The following is a 23,002-nucleotide window of genomic DNA, read 5'->3' on the forward strand; positions in this document are numbered from 1 at the left end:
TCTGTTTTGTATATATTAAATACCACATGGTAAACCCCTGATACGCATGCCCGTTGTGGCAACTGAACGCTTGGTTCCTGCAAGACAGTAGTCAAGAAAGCGATAGGGGAGGAGCTACGTCAATACTTCCTCACTAACTTGGATTTGGTCCCCTCCCGGGGCACCATTTGAGAAGCAAGCAAAGCCACCATCCGGGGCATAGCCAGAAGTCAAATCCAGGCACGTCGGCAGGCCCAGACCAGCTGCCTAACCCTCCTCAAGGCACGAGCCACACAGCTTAAAACTGCCCCGAACGACCCTCCAAACGATCAGAGAGACAGGAAACTCGTGGCCATACGAGAGGATATTAAACATATCTCACTAGAATAGGCCAAGATAATGTGGCGTTCCTCTGTAGCCCGAGTGTACGGCTGGGGAGACAAAAACGGGAAGCTACTACACAACCTAGTCTTGTACCCCCTGGCTAATCGAATAATCCCTTAAATCCGTGATTTCTTGGAGTCCACCAAGCACACGTCCCCGGCAATCATGCAGACATTTGCAGATTACTATGCCCACCTATACTCCGTTCGCAAGCCAGAAACTCCCCTCTTAGACATGCTTGGCCAAATGGGGATCCAACTCCCCTGCCTCGCAGAGACTGAGGCAGCAGACCTAGATCTTCCTTTCACCCCAGAGGAAATACACAGCGTCATCTCTTTACTGAAGTCCGGGAAAACGCCGGGGCCGGACGGCTTCTCGCAGGAATATTATACCACCTACCGGGACCTACTGGTCCCCCACCTCACTGAATTGTACTGTCACATTGCCAGGGTCAGATGCTTTCACTCAGACACAGATTTGGCAACCATAGTGGTGATCTCCAAAACTCAACCACCTTCCTCCTCCTGCGCAGAATACCACCCCATTTCCTTAATTACCACTGAAATTAAGATATATGCCACAATTCTGGCTCACCGTCTGCGCCCACTCCTAACCAAACTAATCCACCCAGACCAGCACGTAGCACCAGACACTGCCTGAGACGCCTCCATCTGGCCCTTGGACACCGCCGACTCCTCACACAATATCTGATGCTCTTCCTGGTCGACTTCGAAAAAAGCCTTTGATACGGTTAACTGGCTCTACCTTGAGGAGGTTTTGAAGACAATGGGCATGGGCCAACAATTTAGGCGCTTTGTCCAGGTACTCAACTCCAATCCCAATCCCAGAGTGCTCATCAATGAACCCCTGTCAGTGGCATTCCCCATTCAGAGAAGCACGAGGCAGGGCTGCCCCCACTCACCCCTCCTCTTTGTGCTGGCAATGGAGCACTTGGCGTGTTTAATTCGATCGGATGAATTGATCCAAGGCTGGGCTTGTGGGCACCACTGCGTTGATAGAATCACCCTCTATGCGGATGATGTCCTGCTCTTACTGGCGGACCTGGCAAGCTCTGGCCAGAGGTGCCTCCAGGTCCACCATACCTTTGAGTGTCTCTGGGCTTCGGCTTAACCTGGCAAAATCGAATCTGGTGCCCCTTCACCCCTCTAGGGAATGCTTCGACTGGCAAACCTCCATCCCCTTTAAGAGGCAATCCTTTAAATATCTGGGATTATGGATTGCTTAATCCCCGAACTTGAGTGGGCACTAAATATTACTCCTTTGATTAAGAAAACTAGAGAAGATCTAAAGCGCTAGCAAACCCTACTACTCAACCCACTGGGGAAAATGGATCTCTTTAAGATGATGATCCTCCCACACTTCCTCTATGTCATCCAAAACACCACCTTCCATATCCCGTGCAGCTGGTTTAGGGAAGTAGACAGTATGGCTATGAGATTCCTGTGGGGGGCGCAAGATCAAGCATCACCCTTGCTCGGTGTCGGATCCCGCCCTTCGATGGCAGCATGGACATGACTGACCTCCACCTATACTACTTAGCTACCTGACTTTTAGTCCTCCACGACTGGTTCACCGGGGGCTGGTCTGACCCGGCCTGCAGAGTAGAGCTCAGGGACTTGGAGTTCCCTCAGATCCAGGCATTCGTAGACGGCAGTCCAATACCAACAGCGCTACCATCAATTAACAGGGGGGTTCTGACAGCCTGGCGCACGGCCCTAAGACACACAAGTTGGGATAAAAAACTACACCGACAGACCTCTGGCAAGGTAGGTGGTTGAGCGAAGTGGCGGCACTCACGAGGTTCAGGTGATGGGACCGCATTGGCATATCCCTGCTAGGCGATTTCTGGGGGGGCGATCACATTAGGTCATTCTCACGAAACACACGTCCCATGGGCAGGAATGGACAAAACAGGTTAATGGTGGCGTGTTCCTTACAGAAAGGATCCTCTCTTTCCACAGCCGGATTCACCGGAATGGGCTACGTCTCGATGCCCCATACCGGGGATGCAACCTTCCTTTTCCCGACGTGGCTCTTTTAATTGGGAACTCTCACCAGAGGACTCCGCCCCCCAGACCCTTCGTCAGTTACCCAGAGCCAATACCTGAAAAGGGAAGCCGATGTCAGAGGAAGAACGGAATCCGGAAGACGCCGTGGGGAGGAAGACACCAAGACCACCGCTAAAGAATCTTAGCATCTGAGAAGATGCTAAGATTCTTTTTTTAAATATGGATAGTAGCTTCTTAAAGCAGAAAACATAGAACAGTCAATCACCCCACCTTGTGCAGCCCCACCCCACTCCCCACCACAAGAAGGCCCTGTGAACTTAAACGCAATTTCCAGTGTACAGAGTGTTTCAGTGCCCGCCTCATGAGAAGCGCGTAGTGGAATTGGATAAGCCTGAATGTCGCATTAGGAGACACCAGTTTAACTTGCTAGCAAGCTCTGTTTCAGTCAGAATTGGACACACCTGTCTCAAAGTTGAATCGCCACCTGTCACTTGCTCGGTCAGTCATGTCCCCTCTATTAGACACAAGAGCCATGTGTAAATGGATGATTATTCGCCAGCAGCCAGCCAGGTAAAGTAGCTGACGCACAGTGGTGTGCTCCAGTAGTTCATCAGGGAAGGCTGACCAGATCCCACAGGACGTGTGCACAGTGTGGGCAGAATGAAAGAACTGCCCAGCACTCAGGCTGAGGTGGTCCGGTGCCTGCAGGAAGGAGATTAATCTCTTATTTAAGTTCAAGTCGCCCACTGTCCGGCAATGGCCAGTCAGCCACGCCGCACAGTTCATATCCTTGTGCAGATTATTGAACATTCTCAGTAGGTGTTAAGAGTTAAAGTTAAGTAGAGGCAGGACATTATGAATCCCAGTCTCACTTATGAGGATGCTAGCAAGCTTCAAAGGAGCTTCCACTTTTCATAATTGAGACATCCCTACGCTATTGAGGAGTTAGCCCAGAAAACACTTGTCCTGTCTGCAGATTACCAAAGACGGTTTGAGAGGACCTCCGTTCTTGGAGTTCCATGGCCATTTCATGAATAGAAAGGATCACATTTTATAAAATGAATATTCTTTACAGGCCTATTTCATTTATTTCAGGTTCTGTCAGTTTAAGAATGGTAAAAGGTTTACACAGTAAAGATTAAAAAGATTAAACCTGATATTAGACAGCAAGATTGCTTACCCTGATTTTGTTAAATACAAGACAGCTAGGCTCAGTAATCTGGATGGATGAAAGAACCTCACCCATGAAAACTCCTTGAATATTATGCTTTTGGGAACTCATTAGAGGTATGTCAATTGGGATCCCTATAAACAGCGCCTGGTGGCTGCAGACCAATGCTCCTCAATTGTTAAAACTTTTAAGGTTTGTGAAGCTTTAGTGGTACTTTATGGCTTGAATGAGTTCCCCCTCCCTGTTCCACAATTCACAACATCCATCATTGTACCCAAACATACAGGTTAGGTGGGTGCCAGAGAGGGTGGCAACGAGGGTCTTTGGTATAGAGATTTTGGAAGTGATTCAGATGTTTTCACTAGGCGTGTCAAAAGGAAATCAGTAGATGAAACTTCAAGGTACATCCTCATAAGAAATATTTTCAAATGCTTCTTCGCGAATGCATGGCGTCAGTAAGAAGTTTTAAGAGACTGGAGTATGCCAGAAGGGTTGCATGGCAGGGCTGCAATCATTTCTACATGTCTGGTGGAGATGCTCCAAGCAATTGTGATACTGGTAAATCATTCGGGTGGTAACTGCTACTATACTAGGAGCATCATGTCCAGAGATGTCTGTGCTAGATGGCCCACCACTAGAGGACGTTTTTTTAAACAATTTTAAAAAAAACAGTCTACTTCTAGCTAGTTTTTTTTCTTCAGATTGGAAAGTTGTAGCATAAATTGGATCAACATTTCTAGCTTAACTATACATTAGATATTTCAATTGTTATTACATTTGGACTTTGCCATTTTAGGATTATAGTTTTTGCTTCACACGTGTATGGCACCCACTTCTTAACTAAGTGGGACAAATAACAAAGATGCCATTTTCCAGCCATATTGTTATACCTTATAGGGGTAAATGTTGGGGGGATATTGTTGCTGTTGGAATACACCAACAATGGTTTAAGATTGAATTCGTAGGAATTAGAAACCTGGAATGTTGGGCGCTCCATTGAAGACGATGAAGTGGCTAAGGGCTAATACTGGCTCGTATAAGCCTTCTACTCCAACATTCAAAAGCTTGTCTTTCTGTTTCTCCCATTTTAATTTAAATAATTCTACCCTCAGTGCGTGGAATATTCTAATAGTCTTATAGTGCTTCTGCTATCGGCTATACCAGTTGTTGAAATGGTATCTAACTCTGACCTATAAATCAGGTTCAGCCAGTACAACCCTTAGAATTGGGCTACATTGGGCTACAAGGCTATATTGGAGGTTGGAAATGCATGATGATATTTTGTTGAGTAGTTCTTTTTACTTGTATTTATATTTCTGGTCATTTTGAGGAAGGTGTGGGTGGGAGCCTGTGAGATTTAATTTCCAATAAAGAGGGACTGCTATGTGCGTCTCCAGACTAATGTAGAAAGGAAAATTCAAATAAACAGATGTGAAATACAAAAATGTACTGAATGCTGCAGTGAAGCCACTGGGCCGAGTTAGTATGATCATGTCCCAGTGTCTACAAGCAGCCACAAAGGTCTGCTGTTGTAGTACAGGATCGCATTCCACAAACTGAGTCTAGCCTTAGGTTGTCTGTTTGGGGAAGTCCCCGTTAATTGCATGCAGGCCTTTGATTGTACAGCTATACTCTGCCCTGGGTTTGAGGTAGAGCAGGGAAACACTAACAGTTAAGGAAATTAAATTTGAGAGCGAATGGAAAATTAGAAAATGCTCTGCATAGGTGCAATGACCATGCATTCAATTCTCAAAGACCAGGTCCCTTGTCTTAGTTCATTAACATTGATTGAGACATCTCTTTAGTCAGCTGTAGCTATCTGTGCACAGTACTTATTCCTAGTTCCAACTTTTTGAAGTACAAACACTACAATATGGTTGACTAGTACCTACAAAAAATATTGTATTTCTGAGATGCTTTCTAAATGTACCCAATCAGCAGTTTCTTACCTACAATCGGCGGTTCAACCTGGTAAGTGGCGTTGTTAATGAGAAGAGTAAAGTTATTCCTCAGCACAACTTCCATCAGTGTATTTGAAGATATTCTGGCACCATCTAAAGGAGAAGATGAGACTGTATCAGATTCCTCAGCCTTAAGTTTCAAACAGGCAGAAATTCAAAGAATGAGCAAAATATACACCTTCATTGACTCTACTGATGCCAATTTGTTATTAGCTTTACCTGGGTGATGAGGTATCTGCTGTACATTCAATGATGTGATACCAGATTTTTTTCACCACAGTGTGAACAGATTTCCATTAAAAAAAATATTAATTGTTAACGTATTTACCTGGGCACTCTAGGATTGTTTTCACGCCATCTGTGGGGATGTATAAAAATAAATGCACAAATGCTAGTGATCAAGAAAGGGGTCTTCTCTTGTGTGTTTTGGCATAAATGGTAGAAAGGCAGCTGCAAGACAGAGTCTACAAATCAGGCAATTGATACGAAGTGACCAGGAATCCAGGCTCTTTGCCAGTGACACAATCAGCTCACAGCAAATAAAATATATTCAAACTGTATGTTGTACTGTATTTATTGCAGCATTTATATAGCGCTTGCTATCACTATGTGGGGCACTGAAGCCCTTACCTTTATGGGTAGCAAGCTATCTCATGTTTGTAGTGTGGTTGGAAGATTTGTCGTCTTTGGTTTGTGATCCTACATGGGAAGTGCTTACATGTTGTGAGTGATGACAACTGAGGTGCATTTATTGCATTCCGGGCCGAAGCCTTTAGCATTGTGGTGGATGATGAGGTGTGACAGACACGTAAATAAGTTTGAACAACAAGACCCACTACAGCCCAGAACCTTCACTAAGCGTTATTCAAGCACCAACTGAGGAGCTCCTGGCAGACCACTAGAATCCCTGCTCAATTCCAGCCCAAGTCACCACAGCACAGCTGACACAGGAGACTGAGACAGTCATGGCGAGGAGCAGAAACAGCAGCACATGGTCCAGGAGAAAAGTTTTTGTCTGTTGCGCTGTTATTATAGAATGACTGCTGATACATGTCAGATACATGTACGTTCAAGTGGGAAACATTTGTATTTCACGATCTAATGAATTTCTACTTGTTTGGGAAAGAACAGGGTTACCTTCTAAACTCATAAGTCATAATTAAAATGTTATTTGTATCAACATTAGTTGGCACTCTCTTCCCAACTTTTCAAAGCACATTAAGTTTTCAACAACGGCCAGGATAATGTACAGTCATGCTAAAACAAACAACAACAAAAAAAGTACTATTATTAATCATAAGATGAATTCATCATTAAACTGAGTTATCAGGCAGTAGAGTTAGCATACCCAAACAAAGATATGTAGTACAAAGTGACACTTGCCTCAAGGTAGGTTTGGTCAAGCGCACTTTCCATAGAAAAGGCATTTGTTGATGCTCTTATACCTTTTGATCCTGAAGACAGATCTGTTCAAAACAAAAGTTTAAAAATGCCAAGTTTCTTGAAATATGTCCACGAGGAAAAAAGTTAAGGAGGTGGGAAAAGGAGAGAGTGAAAAAGTGTTTCAATTCCCATTTTAGCTCCTATAAGAAATGTTGCCTAAAGACAGAGCGAACAGTATAGAACGTGGTGGTCCCAGTACTAATACATCAGAAGGAGTGTAAAAAAGAGCAATGAAATTAAATCAGATACAATAAATCAAGAGAAATTAAATAGGTGTTAGAGTGTTATTTAATCACACTCAACACATGATGCAATTTTTAAGAAAAACATTTTACAAACATCATTAAAAACCGTAGTTGATGTGCCCAACTAAGTGCAAGGGGAGGGGGGAAGGTGACTTAAGTGAGGTAGTGAGGCAAGTGACAGACAATTCTAATGGGTATAACAATCAAATTGTTGGGCATGCTATTCAATGCCACATATTCTTAAAACAGTCCAAAACAGATAATCAATTACGTAGCCATGTAAAGTAGAAAGTCACAATGCGGCATGCACTGTTGGCAATATTGGCATCAGTAATGTGTCGACGTTTCGACCCCTGAAACTAAGTAGGTTTCTTCAAATCCTTACTGGCGGGGTCTTCCTCAGGACGGATGTGAGAGTGGAGGGGCAGGGGCACCGTATTTGAATTAAAAGAAAAAGCCTAGTGGGCGCAGCATGTCGTCAAAGGCGATGGGGGCTTCAATGGCTCCGGAATAGGGAGGAGGGAGAGAGTGATGTACACTCAACAAAGGGGGAAGAAGTCCATACTATTCCTCCAATGCAGTATGAATACTGCTGGAAACATCGTGGCCGAAAGACCATCGGTCAAGGAGTGATAACAATCACGGATGACTGCAGTGGGTTAATTCAATTAATCCTCGTAACTCAAACGTGCTTCCTAGCTTGAAGCTAGGAGGAATAGTATGGACTTCTTCCCTCTTTGTTGAGTGTACATCACAGACGGCATGCCCGAGGCGCTTTATATTTAATTATGGCGGCCACACGGCTCGCAGGGTGACTTTTACTTTGGCAAACCCTGTTGCTGCCAGGACACGCTGAGTGAGACACACCACGTCCAGACGGCATGCCCGAGGCGATTTATATTTTATTATGGTGGCCACACGGCTCGCAGGGTGACTTTTACTTTGGCAAACCCTGTTGCTGCCAGGACACGCTGTTGAGACACATCACGTCCAGATGGCATGCCCGAGGCGCTTTATATTTTATTATGGCGGCCACACGGCTCGCAGGGTGACTTTTACTTTGGCAAACCCTGTTGCTGCCAGGACACGCTGAGTGAGACACACCACGTCCAGACGGCATGCCCGAGGCGATTTATATTTTATTATGGTGGCCACACGGCTCGCAGGGTGACTTTTACTTTGGCAAACCCTGTTGCTGCCAGGACACGCTGTTGAGACACATCACGTCCAGATGGCATGCCCGAGGCGCTTTATATTTTATTATGGCGGCCACACGGCTCGCAGAGTGACTTTTACTTTGGCAAACCCTGTTGCAGGCTGGACACGCTGAGTGAGACACAACACGTCAAGACGGCATGTCCGAGGTGCTTTATATTTCATTATGGCGGCCGCAGGGTGACTTTTACTTTGACAAACCCTGTTGCAGGCAGGACACGCTGAGTGAGACACACCACGTCCAGACGGCATGCCCGAGGCGCTTTATATTTCATTATGGCGGCCACACGGCTCGCAGGGTGACTTTTACTTAGGCAAACCCTGTTGCAGGCAGGACACGCTCAGTGAGACACACCACTCCCAGACGGCATGCCCGAGGCGCTTTATCTTTCATTATGAACCGCCGGGGTCATAACTCGGGTTGATTGTCTCTAAGTATAAGCATTTATGGTATTTACTAAAAATAAATGCCCGGGATAGAGGAGAATCTTTCTCTGTTAGGTTTGGGGGGTCCCATTGTTTCTGCAAGCACCCGCCTGTCACAGAGAGTAATTGCTGGGATTCTGTGGGAGTGCTGTAAACACCAGGTCTCGATGGATGAGCTGAAAATGCCCATTAGGTCTGGGAAATGTTATGCTTAGAGTATCTGCTGTGCTGGCACCAGGCAGCTTCTCTTTGAAATTAAGTGAAAGGACGCAGCGTGATAGTGGCTGGACACTGGTCCTATGGTTTCTATGCCCTGCCATCTTAGCATGCATAGCTCCTAGAAACACGCAATGCAGCTGCTTAGGTTTTTTTAATTTTAAAACAAAATGCAATGCACCTTGAATAACTACACGTAAAGAAAGTTTCCGTTCCCCCAAAGTTTTGGCTACAATCAACAAAATTCTAGAGATATTTTCCTTGAGGGTGACAGCACCGTGTAAAGACATAATTGGTAACTTTATTAGGACATGGATCGTGTTCAGGGAATTAAAGGGTGGGGTCAGGACGCTGCCCCTGAAATATTTGTGAGTTGAAATATGTTCACATTTTGAAGGGCGGCGCACACAGCAATGAAGCTATATTTGTTTTTGCTCTTTCTTTATGTAGGGCGTTTTGCAGAGCTAACGAACAGCACAGCAGTAGCAGGCTGCGGAGCCAATCAGCAGCACAGTAAGCATGCTGCAATACAGCAGCGACAGCATGCATGTTGCTGAGCTGCCCTAGTAATGCGGTAGAGTGACCAACAGCACAGCTGTGGTAGGCATTACATGGATGGTAAACAGCACTGCAGTATTATGGGCCACAAAGCTCACCGCCAGCAGGCGTGCTGTAGTACAGACCAACGGCACGGCATGGATGTTATGGGGTGAATAACAGTAAAGCAGTAGCAAGTGGGGAAAAACAGCACAGCGGCATAATGCAGGTCCTATTCCTGTTTCTCTATTCTTGGCCAGTGTTGCCCAGGTCAGTAACCTTGCAGCTCCGCCAGCAGAGGTGTGCACAAAACAGCAACATGCAAACCCTGCCGCGGAGGAAGTGCAGAGCAAAGATTTGTGCCTGGCCAGCTCACCTTGTGCGGTTTATCATTCACCGTGTGTGTAGTTATGAGAGGACTCGGGTAAGGCTTGCCCTCTCTGTACCCCCTTGCAGGGCATTGGTGCGAATGCCTGGTCAACCCCGGCCACACGAAAGCCAAGTGCTTGGACAGGTCTGCCAGAACTAATTTTTTCATGTAGGGTTTCGGTGTAACGTCATGTAGAGTTTGTTTCTTAGTCATGCTTGTCTTGGATCAAGGCATCCCATTTAGCATTACTAGCCAACTGTACACCATATAGAAAGCTTTTGGCCTTGGACGAGGGAAAGGGTAATTCAAAACTTAAAATAGTCCTTAAACTAAAGAGAATCCGAATTCTCATTAGAAAACCTCAGTCGGTTAACTAATATTTAGAGTTCACCAAAGCTAACCAGAAAGCAGTGCTACCCCCTTCAAATCCCAAAATTGACCCCCATAACCATGGCTAACCTGCACTGCTGCCTCAAAAACATTACCAAAGCAGCAGAGGCCTCATACATTCTTTCTAAAACAACAGCGACACCCAAGTACTGACCAAAGCATTACCAAAATTATTTAGTGTATATTTGTGATATGTGCATATATTTGCGTATATTTGCTCTCCCCTCCCTCGCCCCTTTTGTCTGCCTCATGCTAGTGTAATCCTCACTATACGAAATTAACACACATACTATTCTTCTATTAATTCACCTCACAAATCTGAAACACTGCTCTTTTCCTACTAACGCTATGCTTTAAACTACTGCACAGCTAACAAAACAATTCTAACTACATTCAACTACAACAGATCACAAATATACACTAAATAATGCATAGCTAGAATACAATACCATTAGCAAAGCAAATGGCTTTAACTTAATCAAAGGGGAGACCTATTGCATTTTCAATGCTTGTTCTACTTTGATATCATGATACTGTAAGATTATATTTATATATCACGTTAGCATGAGGATTTTGGCTTATTGTTTTATTTATTGGTACACTATCAAACCCACTGTGTATCTGGTACAGTTGGTGTCATAGTATTGTGGTTCAACTGCGACCCACAGGGTCATTGTTCTTGTATAAAAATAAGCAGCACAAGCAAAGCCAAACACTAAAATGAGCCTCTGGGTTTGCTAGGAAGGCAGGAGGTAGAGTGCAGGATCTGAAGCAGGCCTGGCTTTGTGCCTGGACTCTGCTGTGCAGCACACCCCACAGGTTGGGCGTAAGGACTGACCGCAAGAGGGCCACCATGCCCCAGCTGGGCAAAGCCAGAGGCTGTGTGCAGCTGGGCTTGTGTACCCAAAACGATGGACAGCCCTCACTCAAACCCTGCTGCTCACAGCTGAAATCATTGTGCAGTGGGGGATGGGCAGCCAGAATGGGTTGGGGGCAGAGCCTGCCCTTGCTGTCAACTCCTAGCCACTCAAACCACCCACCATGGCCACTGTTATCTTGATCGCTCTTTTATTTGTTTCTGCAACTTTTCCAAATTGGTGTTTAGAGCATGGAGGGTGGTCAAAGTTATGGAATGTGTTGTGTGCTTTGATAATCATAACTGCAAAATTTCAGTGACTTGACAAGCTTGAGCCAAAACCACAACTCACTTTTTAACATTTTATTCCAGTGAATGTATATTAAATGACACAATGGGTGTCACCATTGTTGACTTCAATGAATACATCATCCAGACATTGTGACATGGCCCTACAGGGTTTGTGTACTTGAAGTAATCCAACACACCACAGCTGTGTCCAATTTTCTATCACCTTTTAAGTGATAATGACATAACCTTTGACCAACATGCCTGACACATAACATAATTGTCAAGGCAGTAACATTTGCTGGATGTTGAATTCTGTTTTACTTTTATTGATTCACCTAACAAACAAAATTAGTTCCTAGACTTTAAAGGGTCACCCTTTTATAAAATCTTGAACACTCTCCAAAAAAAGAGTTGCTATTCTATTCACTTTAACAGCATCACCCTCTTAAAGGCTTCACATGACCGACAATTTTAATCCAAGATGTTGACAGGTATGTATTTACCACAAATAAGACAGCTTCTGTCAGAACCAGTCTCTATTTTGCTGAATTACTCTACACACCTTTCCGAGATGCGCACAATGGCATAAACATTATGGCCACTCTTAAAATCCAATGTAAGTTAGAACACCTCTAAGTGGGTCACCCTTACATTCTACATTATTCTACTACCAGTAATGCCTCAAAATCTTCTGCGAAGTTCTGGAAATAAAAATCCACACCTCATAAACATCCTTATGACATAGAATGAAAAATTTCCTAGCTAACGTAACGGAAAGTTTCAATTCTATTAAGGACTCGGAGGCGAGGATTATGCTATTCTTTCTCCACTTTATTGAATAGCAGCCATTTCAAAGTCAAAACTACTTTTCCCATGAACAATAGGGAAACAATAACAAAACAATAGAGTGTCTCTAGCTAGAGCGTCTCATCCATTGCACCAATCAGGAGTCCCCAAGTAGCCGATAGTCCTCTGTCCCTGATTATGCTTCCTCTTTCGTCGCTCGGTCAGCCAGGAAAACCCGCATCAGGAGTCTTGTTTGTTTGAGTCCCCTGGAAATGAAAAGAAAGCGTGAGCGACAGTCATGGCTAAGGTTTAGCCCTGAGGAGAAAAGTGCAAACAGCATAGAAGTGTAATACAATTGAAACAGCATGACATACCAGAAATAAACATCGTACTTACTGCAATACGAGGGTGGGAAGGTATGCAAAGCTGTACCCTGGGCGGGATAATCCTCGCCTCCGAGTCCTTAATAGAATTGAAACTTTCCGTTACGTTAGCTAGGAAATTTTTCATTCTATGTCAGGACCGGAGGCGAGGATTATGCTCGTTTAAAGCTTGCTCACAACCAAATGAGCCATGTCAATCACCGGTTTAAAGTAAAACCGTTTAAAGGTAGAGTCTGAAGACCAATCCGCAGCGTTGAGGATGTCTTCTAGACGAGCTCCCAGGGTAAAGGCTTTAGAGGCCATAGCGCCTCTGGTAGAATGAGCACCAAACGCTTTCACATCAATGCCTGCTTCTTGCATTATCCAGCGTACCCAACGGGCGATAGTGGGGGAAGACACCGCCTTGTGGGGCTTCTTAAGCGCAATGAGCAATTGGCGCTCTCCAGGCGGTCGGAACTCCTCTGTCATCTCCTCATAGGCCTCGAGACATGCAACAACACATAATTTGGGAGAGTCCGGAAACGCCGGGTAGGACACAGAAGTCGTGCCGCATTTAGTGCGCCGACGCACAACGAATGTCACCCCATCAGGGGAGAACATTCTCCCCGACACATCCAGGGCTCTGACGTCCGAAACCCTCCTGCAAGAGATCAGACACAGCAGCATTGCCAGCTTTGCCGACAGTTCCTTCCTGGAGAGAAACCTATTCGGTTGCCATGATTGGAAGAGATTCAGTACCCTGTTGACATCCCACAACTGAGAGTAACGAGGCTCCGGGGGAAGCGAGAGCCGAATACCCCGAAGAAGACGACAAACTAAAGGATGCTCTCCCACCGGCGAACCGTCGACTAAGGCATGGCCGGCCGAAATTGCGGACCGGAAGGTATTGATGGTTCTGTAGGCGAGACCATCCTCTGCTAAGGAGGCCAGGAAATTCAAGATTGCAGACACATCCGCTGCCACGGGATTGAAACTCCGTCGCAGACACCAACGACACCACCTTCTCCAGGTGGACCGATAACGTTTAAGTGTGCTGTCTGCCCAGGCCTTGGACAAGAAGCTCTGAGCCGTTCCCGAAAGGCCTGGGATCGCCCATCTTCCCCTGTAATCCGCCATGCCATGAGAGCCAGGGAGCCCTGCTGTATCAACGGGTGAGGACACCCGTCCGGATTGAGAAGAAGATCTGGAAAGAGGGGGAGTAGGATTGGAGAATCCCAAGAAAGTTCCAGAAGAACCGGAAACCACGCTTGCGACCTCCAAATCGGTGTAATGATCACCACGTTCGCGCCTTGGCGACGAATCTGGGCGGAGACCCGAGTTATCATTGCAAACGGGGGAAACGCGTAGCCCATCTCGGAACGCCAATCCTGGAGAAACGCGTCCGTCTGCTCCGCCAGAGGGTCCGGCCTCCAACTGTAAAATCGGGGAAGCTGGTGGTCCAGGCGAGAGGCAAAGAGGTCTACCGAAAAGGGACCCCAAAGAGACTGGATGTCCGCAAACACCCCCGTGTGTAATTTCCAAAGGCTCAGATCGTGGAAGTGGCGGGAGTGAAAGTCCGCCACTTGGTTGTCCTGACCGGGAAGGTATTCCGCAGAGACTGAAATCTGCCGATCCAGGCAGTACTGCCACAGGTTCGCTGCCAGGTTCGAAAGGGCCCTCGAGCGAGTGCCCCCCAGATGATTGATATACCGGACCGCCGATATATTGTCCATCTTGAGAAGGACAGACGATTGAATCGAATCCTTGGTCCAGCATTTGATCGCGAACGATCCTGCTAGAAGTTCTAGACAGTTGATGTGTAATTGTTGCTCCAACGGAGACCACACACCCCCCGTGGTGAATTCGCCACACTTCGCGCCCCATCCGGATCTGCTCGCGTCGGACTCGATAACGATGTCTGGCGCGGAACCAAAAATGGCGCGACCATTCCAGGCTTCCATGTTGGAGAGCCACCACTGCAGCTCTTCCTTGGCCTCCCGTGTCAGAATCACCTTGTGGGAGTACGGACGGCCTTGGCGGAGATGCGTCGCCTTGAGACGCTGGAGTGCTCTGTAATGGAGCGGGCCCGGGAAGATCGCTTGGATGGATGCCGACAGCAAGCCCACCACTCGCGCCAGTTGCCTGGGAGAGATCCGAGCTAGGGATAGGGCCCTCCGAATCTCGTGGCGGATCTTCGTCAGCTTGCAAGCAGGAAGACTGAGAGTAGACTCCACTGAGTCGATTAGAAAGCCAAGAAAGATCACTCTTTGAGAAGGGACCAGGGTGGACTTCACTTCATTGACCACAAATCCTAGATTTTGAAGGAGGTCCACTGCGGTTTGCAAGTGCCGAGAAAGGGTCCGAGGATCCTGCGCCATTAGGAGGATGTCGTCCAAATAGACTATGAGCCTCATGCCCGACGCTCGAAGACGTTCTATCACCGGTCTCAGAACCTTGGTGAAGCACCAAGGGGCGGAGGACAGGCCGAATGGGAGTGTCGTGAACTCGTAAGCCTTGGAGCGCCAAAGGAATTGCAAGAACCTGCGGTGAGGGGCAAAGATGGGAACCGCTAAATAGGCGTCCTTGAGGTCGAGACGCGCCATCCAGTCGCCTGGACGAAGAAGATCGCGAAGCAGATGGATCCCCTCCATCTTGAAGTGACGATACACGAGCCATTCGTTGAACTCGCGTAAGTTGATAACTGGGCGCTGACCCCCATCCACCTTGTCTACAAGGAAGATGTTGCTGAGGAAACCTCGGGGATGCTGTACGGCCTCCACTATTGCCCCTTTTTCTAGAAGAGAATGGACCTCCTGATCTACTAGGGCGGAATCTGACTCGGAGAAGTAGAGAGGGCGGGGAGGAGAACGTTGGAGAGGGGTCCCCTGAAATTCTATGTGAAACCCCCTCACTGTTTGCAGAACCCAAGCATCTCCCGTGATAGAAGTCCACATTTGGAAAAAATGCGCCAGACGGCCCCCCACTTTTAGAAGGGAAGAAGGGAGAACACTCACCGGAAGAATTGAATCCGCCTCCACCTCTGCCGCCTCTGTTCTTGCCTCTGCGTCCACGGGTGGGGTAGAAGTTGCCAAAGCGTGCTGGATCCTGATACTGTCCTTGACCGGAGCCTTGCCCTCTGTTCTGATTAGGACGGCCGGACGAGCGGCCCCTACCTCGTCCGGCCCCGCGGAAAACCCGAGGGCGAAATACCTTCCTGATGGTAGTTTGCGCCCTATCCAGGGAGGTAAAGGTGTTAACAAACCTCCCTAACTCCTTAATGAAGGGTTCGCCAAAGAGGCCACCCTGGGCAACTGGGCCCGCCTCCGTGTCCGCCAGGTCCCCGAGTTTGGGGTCAACCTTGATCAGGAGCGACCTACGTCGTTCCGTAGAGAGCGCACAATTGGCGTTTCCTAGGAACCCCACAACCCGCTGGGCCCAAGAGGAGAGGTGGTCAGGAGATATGAGAGAGCCCGAGGCCTTGGCCTCTTCGGCCATATCAAGGATTTTGGTGGCAGGTCCCAAGACATCTAGAAGTTTATCTTGACAGGCCCGCCAGGACCTGTCGATCCCTTTTTTAGGATCCTTAACAAATTTTTGTAAAAAGGTAGCCATTCGGGGGTCGATTTCAGGAGTGGCGGCTACCTTCCCTTCCAAGGAAGGACGGGGACACTCAGCTCTGAGACAACTACGAGTTGCCGGCTCCAGGGGTCGGCGGATCCGACTGGCCACGTACTGTGCAACCTTCTCGGAAGGGGCCCAATCCGAGGATCGTGGGTGCAGGACGTCATCCGGGTTAAGCATGTCGGCACACAAATTAGGCACACTAGAGGCTGGCGCTGAATTAGAAGGCAGCCAAGGGCGGGACTGTTCAGGAGAGGCGCCCTCGTCCCCATGGTCCCCATCCGCCGAAGTAGAAGGGGTTGCTTGCGTGAGAGAACTTGCTAAAAAGGCCTGTTTAAGGCGGCTAAAAGCATCAGAATCCACCCCCGCCTCCTTCACACGTTTGGTCGGAGGTTGTTGCCCATCCAAACTTGGATCGCTGGGGAAAAGGCCTCTGGAGGAAGCTTGTGCAGCTCTGGCTAGCTTTTCGCAAGCCTGGTCAATTTTCCGGGACAGACGCTCCTCCAGGGGGGTCATGGCCTGCTCTACCGCCTTGTGGATTGAGTCATCCACCACTTCATAGAAGTCATCCTCCCATGGCAGGGCCGCCAGGGGATCCTCATCCCATTGGTCGCCCTGATAGACGTCCTCTTCGTAAGACTCCATGGAGGTAAGTAAAAGTTAGAGGCAGTAATGGGCACGTGATACCATGCAATGAAGAAGGGCTGGGTGTCAGGCGGTAATAGGGGCGGGCAGTGCTCGCAATTATAGGCTCAAAGCCTGGGATCCAAACAGCCCTGGTGCCAACTACAGGAATTAACCGGGCAGTCTGCCAATCACAGGATCCCTGCAGTAATTCACTGCTGTACAGACTCTAAAGAGAGCGTCGTAGGCCTAAGGAATACCGACCCCAGGCAGTGAAACGCTGCCAAAGGACTGCCTAATAGCAGATACAGACCCGTGAAACGGGCGTTCAATGGGGCGTGTAATGTAATTAAACATTTAATGCCTGAAGGCAAATCGTACCGACCCTCGTCAGGGGCGTCGGGCAGACAAGACGTGGCTCTCGCGGCGCTGCAGCCTGGGGATCCAACGCTTTGAGGAATGCGCGGCAACCCCGGCGCGCGTCGCGTCAGAGAGGCTCTTAGGCGCCCTCTAGCGGCGTCCAACAACACCGCAAGCCAGGCACCGATATGCGGCCGCTAGGGAGCAGGGAGACTCCCACGGCCGGAGCGAGGCGCTGAGTAGCGGCGCCTCGCAGCGAAACAATCCCTGAAGTTAAAACCCGTCTAACGGGGAAAACCGGGCGCCGCGCGTCCTACGATGAAAATATGGCGCGCGCGCGCCTCCTGAAACAACAGTCCACGGCAGCCTAACAAGGCATGAAAAGCAACCACAGTCAAGTTAACACTGCAAAGATACCACATTAGATATCTACATAAGTAACAACAGGTCTATGAACCGTTCTTTAGGCAATACAATTTAAAACAGTAGTATAGGAAAAATCGACTTATCTTGGCTGCAAGCAGCGAAGAAAGAGGAAGCATAATCAGGGACAGAGGACTATCAGCTACTTGGGGACTCCTGATTGGTGCAATGGATGAGACGCTCTAGCTAGAGACACTCTATTGTTTTGTTATTGTTTCCCTATTGTTCATGGGAAAAGTAGTTTTGACTTTGAAATGGCTGCTATTCAATAAAGTGGAGAAAGAATAGCATAATCCTCGCCTCCGGTCCTGACATAGAATTTGTGTACAACACTGCCTTACAACTATTTAACATGGGCACATGCCCATACAGTCACTAGTGGACAATCAATTGTCAACAGAGCTTTTTTAGTCTTTCACACACATTCTTTGCAACAGGGATTGGCTTTAAGCCGCAACCTACTTTGAAACATGACTCTGCAACCCACATCAGGGTCTCTCTGCATTTATCTTGTTTAACATGAAGTACTACTTGCACTTCAAACTTTACTGTTTGTTAATATGGTATGCTGTTAGATCCTGAGGTTTCAGTCTGGCTAAGACGAATTGAAGCCAGTCAGAACCCATCGTTCCAAATAGGATAAGCATGATACACTTGTCCGATATCATGTGCTCACCCTATGGTAGCCTGGCTCGAGCAGCCAGGCTTTTTTTTTTTTAACCATAGTTTATTGGCATTTAATTCTCATTATCACAAGCAGTACTTTATGACAAATTATTTCTTGACATATAGGATAATTGGCCTGTGAACAATCGCAAATCCTTGAACTCAAGAAAGAATAGAACAGTTCCCACCTCCCCTTCTGGGTTGCATTGGAACACGTAATATATTGTGGCAGCCTGTTAGTGGCTGCATAAAGATGTGGGGCTCAGCGGCCGTGCAGAGTGGTAGCCGGGATTGTCTGTTAAATTTGGTGTTCCCCAAAGCCATTGCCTTGGGCCGCATCAGCTGCTCCAGGGAAGCCTCCCTCTTCCGTGTCATCCTGTCCCAAGGCTATCAGTTCATCCACTAAGGTTTCCCAGGCTTTTGCCCTATCCATCTTACCAATCCCCCGACTGGCTTCCCTAAACAGTAGCCGGCTTTCTGCACCCGCCCACTTTTCTAATTCTCTTCTCCAGGTGGTGGTCAGTGGGCCTCTTGGGGCCTTCCAGTTCCTAGCTATCTCCCTCTTGGCTAGCACGTAAGCAAGGTCCTGAAACTTCCCCGTCACCTTATTCTTGGCAGTATGTGGGAACCATCCCAAGGGGAAGTGCTCTGGTGATTGTGGTAGCTCCTTATCAATCAAGTCGCCTATAACCTGTCGTATGTCTCCCCAGAAAGTCTGCAGTAGGAGGCAGTTCCAAAACATGTGGAGTATGTGTGCCTCCCTCTCCCCACATCTCGGGCAGGCTGCTGCTTCCGCACCAAAGTACTTCCTAATGCGCGAATCTGTCTGCATGGCCTTATATAGGCAGGACACCGTTTTAATTCTACCCGCTGAGAGCGTCAAATATCTGAACCGCGCCAATGCTTGCGGCTCCGTGCCCCGCCCCTCCAATGTTCCCTAATCTTGCGAGTCAAGGCCCTGTGCTTCATGAAGTGACCCCCAGGGAGGTCAAATGTATCCTGCAGGTCCTCGAAGGGTAAGAGTGCGGATTCTCTGTACAGGTCACCCATGTCTCTCAGTCCCGCTTCTACCCAGTCCTCTACCTGGGGGAGATACCGCAACATTGTCAGCGGTATGTCAGGAGAATAGGGAGCCACAGTGCCCACCTGCCTCAGGTATCTGGACCAACAGCGCGTTATCACCTTGACAGCATTAGTGTCCAATGGCGCGGTACGGCGGACTCGTAAAAGGATTTTTGCTAAGTTGGCAGTATCAGGCGCATCCGGGCAGCACTCCCTGTCAGGATTGCGGTCTGCCGCTAACCATTGGATCAGCCAGTATAGCTGTGCAGCTAGGTAATAGCTCTCAAGGTCAGGCACCGCTAGTCCCCCCTCTGCTGTAGGGCGACGCAGTGATGACAGTGCAACTCTCCATCTACCTGTGCCCCAAAGAAAGGAAGTTACCATGGAGTCCAGGTCCTTAAACATCGCCCATGGGATCCACACAGGCAGTGTCCCGAAATAGAAGAGGAGGCGCGGCAACGTTATCATCTTTAGGACCGCCACCCTTCCAGCAACGGAAAGCGGGAGTGTGCTCCAGAAATCCATTGCCGCTTTTGCTGCCTTCACTGCTTTGCCTACATTACCCTCCAAGAGGTCCGCTGCGTCATGATAAATTTGTACACCCATATATTGTAGGCATCTAGGTTCCCACCGCAGGCGCTCCAAAGTAAGCTGTGGATGGGTGTCCGAGATTAGCAGAAACAAACTGGATTTTTGCCAGTTAACCAGGAGTCCAGATACAGTGCCAAATCGGGCCAGCATAGTGCATGCCCCGTGGAGTTCGCCCGCATTATCGCGCAAGAAGATCAGAAGATCGTCTGCATATAATGCTATCAGATGTCGGCCCGCTGATGTCTCTAGACCTCTATAGTCCTGGCCACTTCTGGCTCTACATGCCAGCGGCTCCATGGCCAGAGCAAACAAGAGGGGAAAAGGGGGCAACCCTGCCTTGTTTCTCTCTCCACCCCAGCTTAGGTGAGATGACTCTTCCAGTGCGCACCCGGGCTGAAGGGGCTGTGTACAGGAGCTGCACCCATTTCAGGAATCCCTCCCCCAGGCCCATCCGGGCCAGGACTACATACAGATATTGCCACTCCAGGCTGTCAAATGCCTTCCCTATGTCCACTGCAAGCACTGCTGCCTCCTGCTTATTGTACCCGTCAAAGTCCATTATCGGTAGAAGGCGTCAGATGTTCGTAGCAGTGTGACGCCCTGGAATAAATCCCGCCTGGTCAGGGTGAACAAGATGAGGCATATGTGGCAGTAATCGGGTCGCGAGGATCTTACTCAAGATTTGATAGTCCATATTCAACATGGACAACGGTCTGTAGGCCGTGTAGTCATTGGGTTCCTTCCCTGGTTTAGGTATGGGGATAATAAGGGCCTCCCTGGTGCTGTCAGGTAGCTGCCCCGGTTCTCGAGCCCTCTGGTACATTGCGGCCAGGTGAGGGGTCACCTCTTCTGCGTACGATGTGAAAAATTTGGCGGGCAGGCCATCTGTACCCGGCGTTTTATTACGCGCCATTCCCTTGATGGCAACCCAAATCTCCCGCTGTGTGATATCCGCCCCTAGTAGATCTGCAATTTCAGGGGTCAGGCGTGTCAGTGGTAGATCAGCCAGGTAGTCCCCCATGTCCGCCAGCTCACATGTATACGTTTTGGTATAAAGTGAGGTATAGTAGCGTGCAAAAACCTTGTTAATCTTATGCTGAGCAAAGTGTCCGATCCCCCCATTTATCCTCTAATTCTACTAGGGGGGAGCCCCAGCTCACCGGATTCGTCAGCCACACCAGGAGCAATCCAGACTTGTCCCTTTCAGCATGGGTGCGCTCCAGGTATTTTTTATAGTCAAAGCTCCTGAGCCTCTCCGTTTCACTGGCTGCCTCCTCTTTGGCGTCCAGGAGCGCTCTTTGGAGCTCCGGATGTCCTGGTCTCCTGCGTTCCACTTTCCGGAGAGCCGACTCAGCCCCCTCTACTTCCCTCATAATGATCTTCCTGACTCCTGTGGCATGCGTAATGCACTGGCCCCGCAAGACCACCTTGAAAGCGTCCCATTCTGTGGTTAGGGATGCCGTTGTCCCAGTGTTGAGTCGGAAATATTCCGCGATCTCACCCCTGATCTCCTCCCGAAAGACCTGATCCTCCAGTGTGTCTGGTCTGAGTCGCCACGTGGGGATCACCGCTGGCGGGTATGCCCACTTCAGGGACAGAATCAACGGATTATGGTCCGAAATGGTGCGGGCCAGATATTCTACTGATGTGACCTGTTGTTGAACGTCTACTGAGCACAACAAAGCATCTAGGTGCGCGTGCACCTCGTGAACCGCCGAAAAAAAGGAGTAGTCTTTTGTTTGCGGGTTCAGGGTTCGCCATGCGTCCAACAGTCCCCAGCTCTGTCTCAAAGTGTTGAACACGTGGGAAGCACGCGCCGCCTGGGAGGTTGGCAACAGTGGGTGGGATCGGCCCAGAAGTACGTCGTCTACACTGTTAAAGTCGCCCCCCACTATCACAGAACCTGCAAGATATTGAGCTAATTTATGGCTTAGCGTCGCAAAGAATGCGGGCTGATCTACATTAGGGGCGTATATACCAATCATGGTTATGTCTCGGCCCTCCAGCCTTCCCTTGATGGCCACACAAAGGCCCTCCGGATCGATTACGGAATTGAGCAATTGGAACGGGACTCCCGCCTGGACCCACACTAACGCCCCTCGCGCATAGGCCGAGTAAGTTGTGTAGAAGAGCTGCCCCCTCCACCTCTTGTGTAATGCCTGCCCTTCCTTTTGTGTTAGGTGCGTTTCTTGTAAAAGGGCTATCTGGGCTCCTCGGCCTTTGATATATGAGAGGACTTTATGGTGTTTAGACATAGTGTGCATGCCCCTGATATTCCAGGTCATGTATTTGTAATGTCGTTTGTCAGCCATCGCCAAATATTACCATAATCTGGGCAGCACCCAGCACACCCGTCTCTCGTTTGAGCTCACATGATATCCAACGTTCTGCAACCCAGTGTTACCCTCCTAACCCAACAACAAACTTGCCCTTGAACTCCCAACCCCCAGGATAAGTAGGAAAAAACAACCCCCAGCCAAACCAGTTTAGAAGTCTACAAGTGACTGCTTGTAGGGTAATCAGTCAGTTACAGAGGGTGGCCGGCCGGTGAAGCTCTCCCAGTCTTGGCAGCCGCCATCGTTCTCCACACCTGCGGCGGTCTGCCCTGCAGCCCTTCCCCCTTAATTACCCCAGTGCCTGTATGCAACAGCAGGGGTGTCCCGCCACTCTCACGGTCCACGTGACCTAGGCCGCTAGATCTCACCGTCAGATGATGCCATCCGCGGTGTGACACTCGGGAACGGTTCACTCTGCGCCTCAGAGTCGCTGGATTCTCCCTTCGAGCCGGTGCCCCCCGCATGGTCGCTGTCTTTGGGGAGATCTGGGCTCTGCATCCCGCCGCTGATCTGGGCCACCACCTGCATCACGTTCAGTCGCTCAAGTTGTGCTTCTTCCTGCGATGGTGCTAGAGAGTCTGTTCTTGCCCTCTGCATCCTTGGACGTCGTCCTCGCTGCCCTCTACTCGCCAGGATCTGTGGTGGGCCAGCTCCGTC

General features: G+C 48.7%; 1 protein-coding gene across 1 annotated transcript in view; it reads right to left on the minus strand.

The window, feature by feature from the left end:
- Positions 1 to 23,002, minus strand: part of MCUB (mitochondrial calcium uniporter dominant negative subunit beta) — a 419,698-nt gene that overhangs the window by 94,243 nt on the left and 302,453 nt on the right. The window contains exon 4 of the mRNA XM_085641372.1: positions 5,514 to 5,618. Coding sequence (XP_085497498.1) covers positions 5,514 to 5,618 — 105 coding nt within the window. The remainder of the gene's footprint in view (positions 1 to 5,513; positions 5,619 to 23,002) is intronic.

This window comes from Triturus cristatus, chromosome 2_2 (assembly GCF_964204655.1).
Source record: "Triturus cristatus chromosome 2_2, aTriCri1.1, whole genome shotgun sequence".
Classification (NCBI taxonomy): Eukaryota; Metazoa; Chordata; class Amphibia; order Caudata; family Salamandridae; genus Triturus; species Triturus cristatus.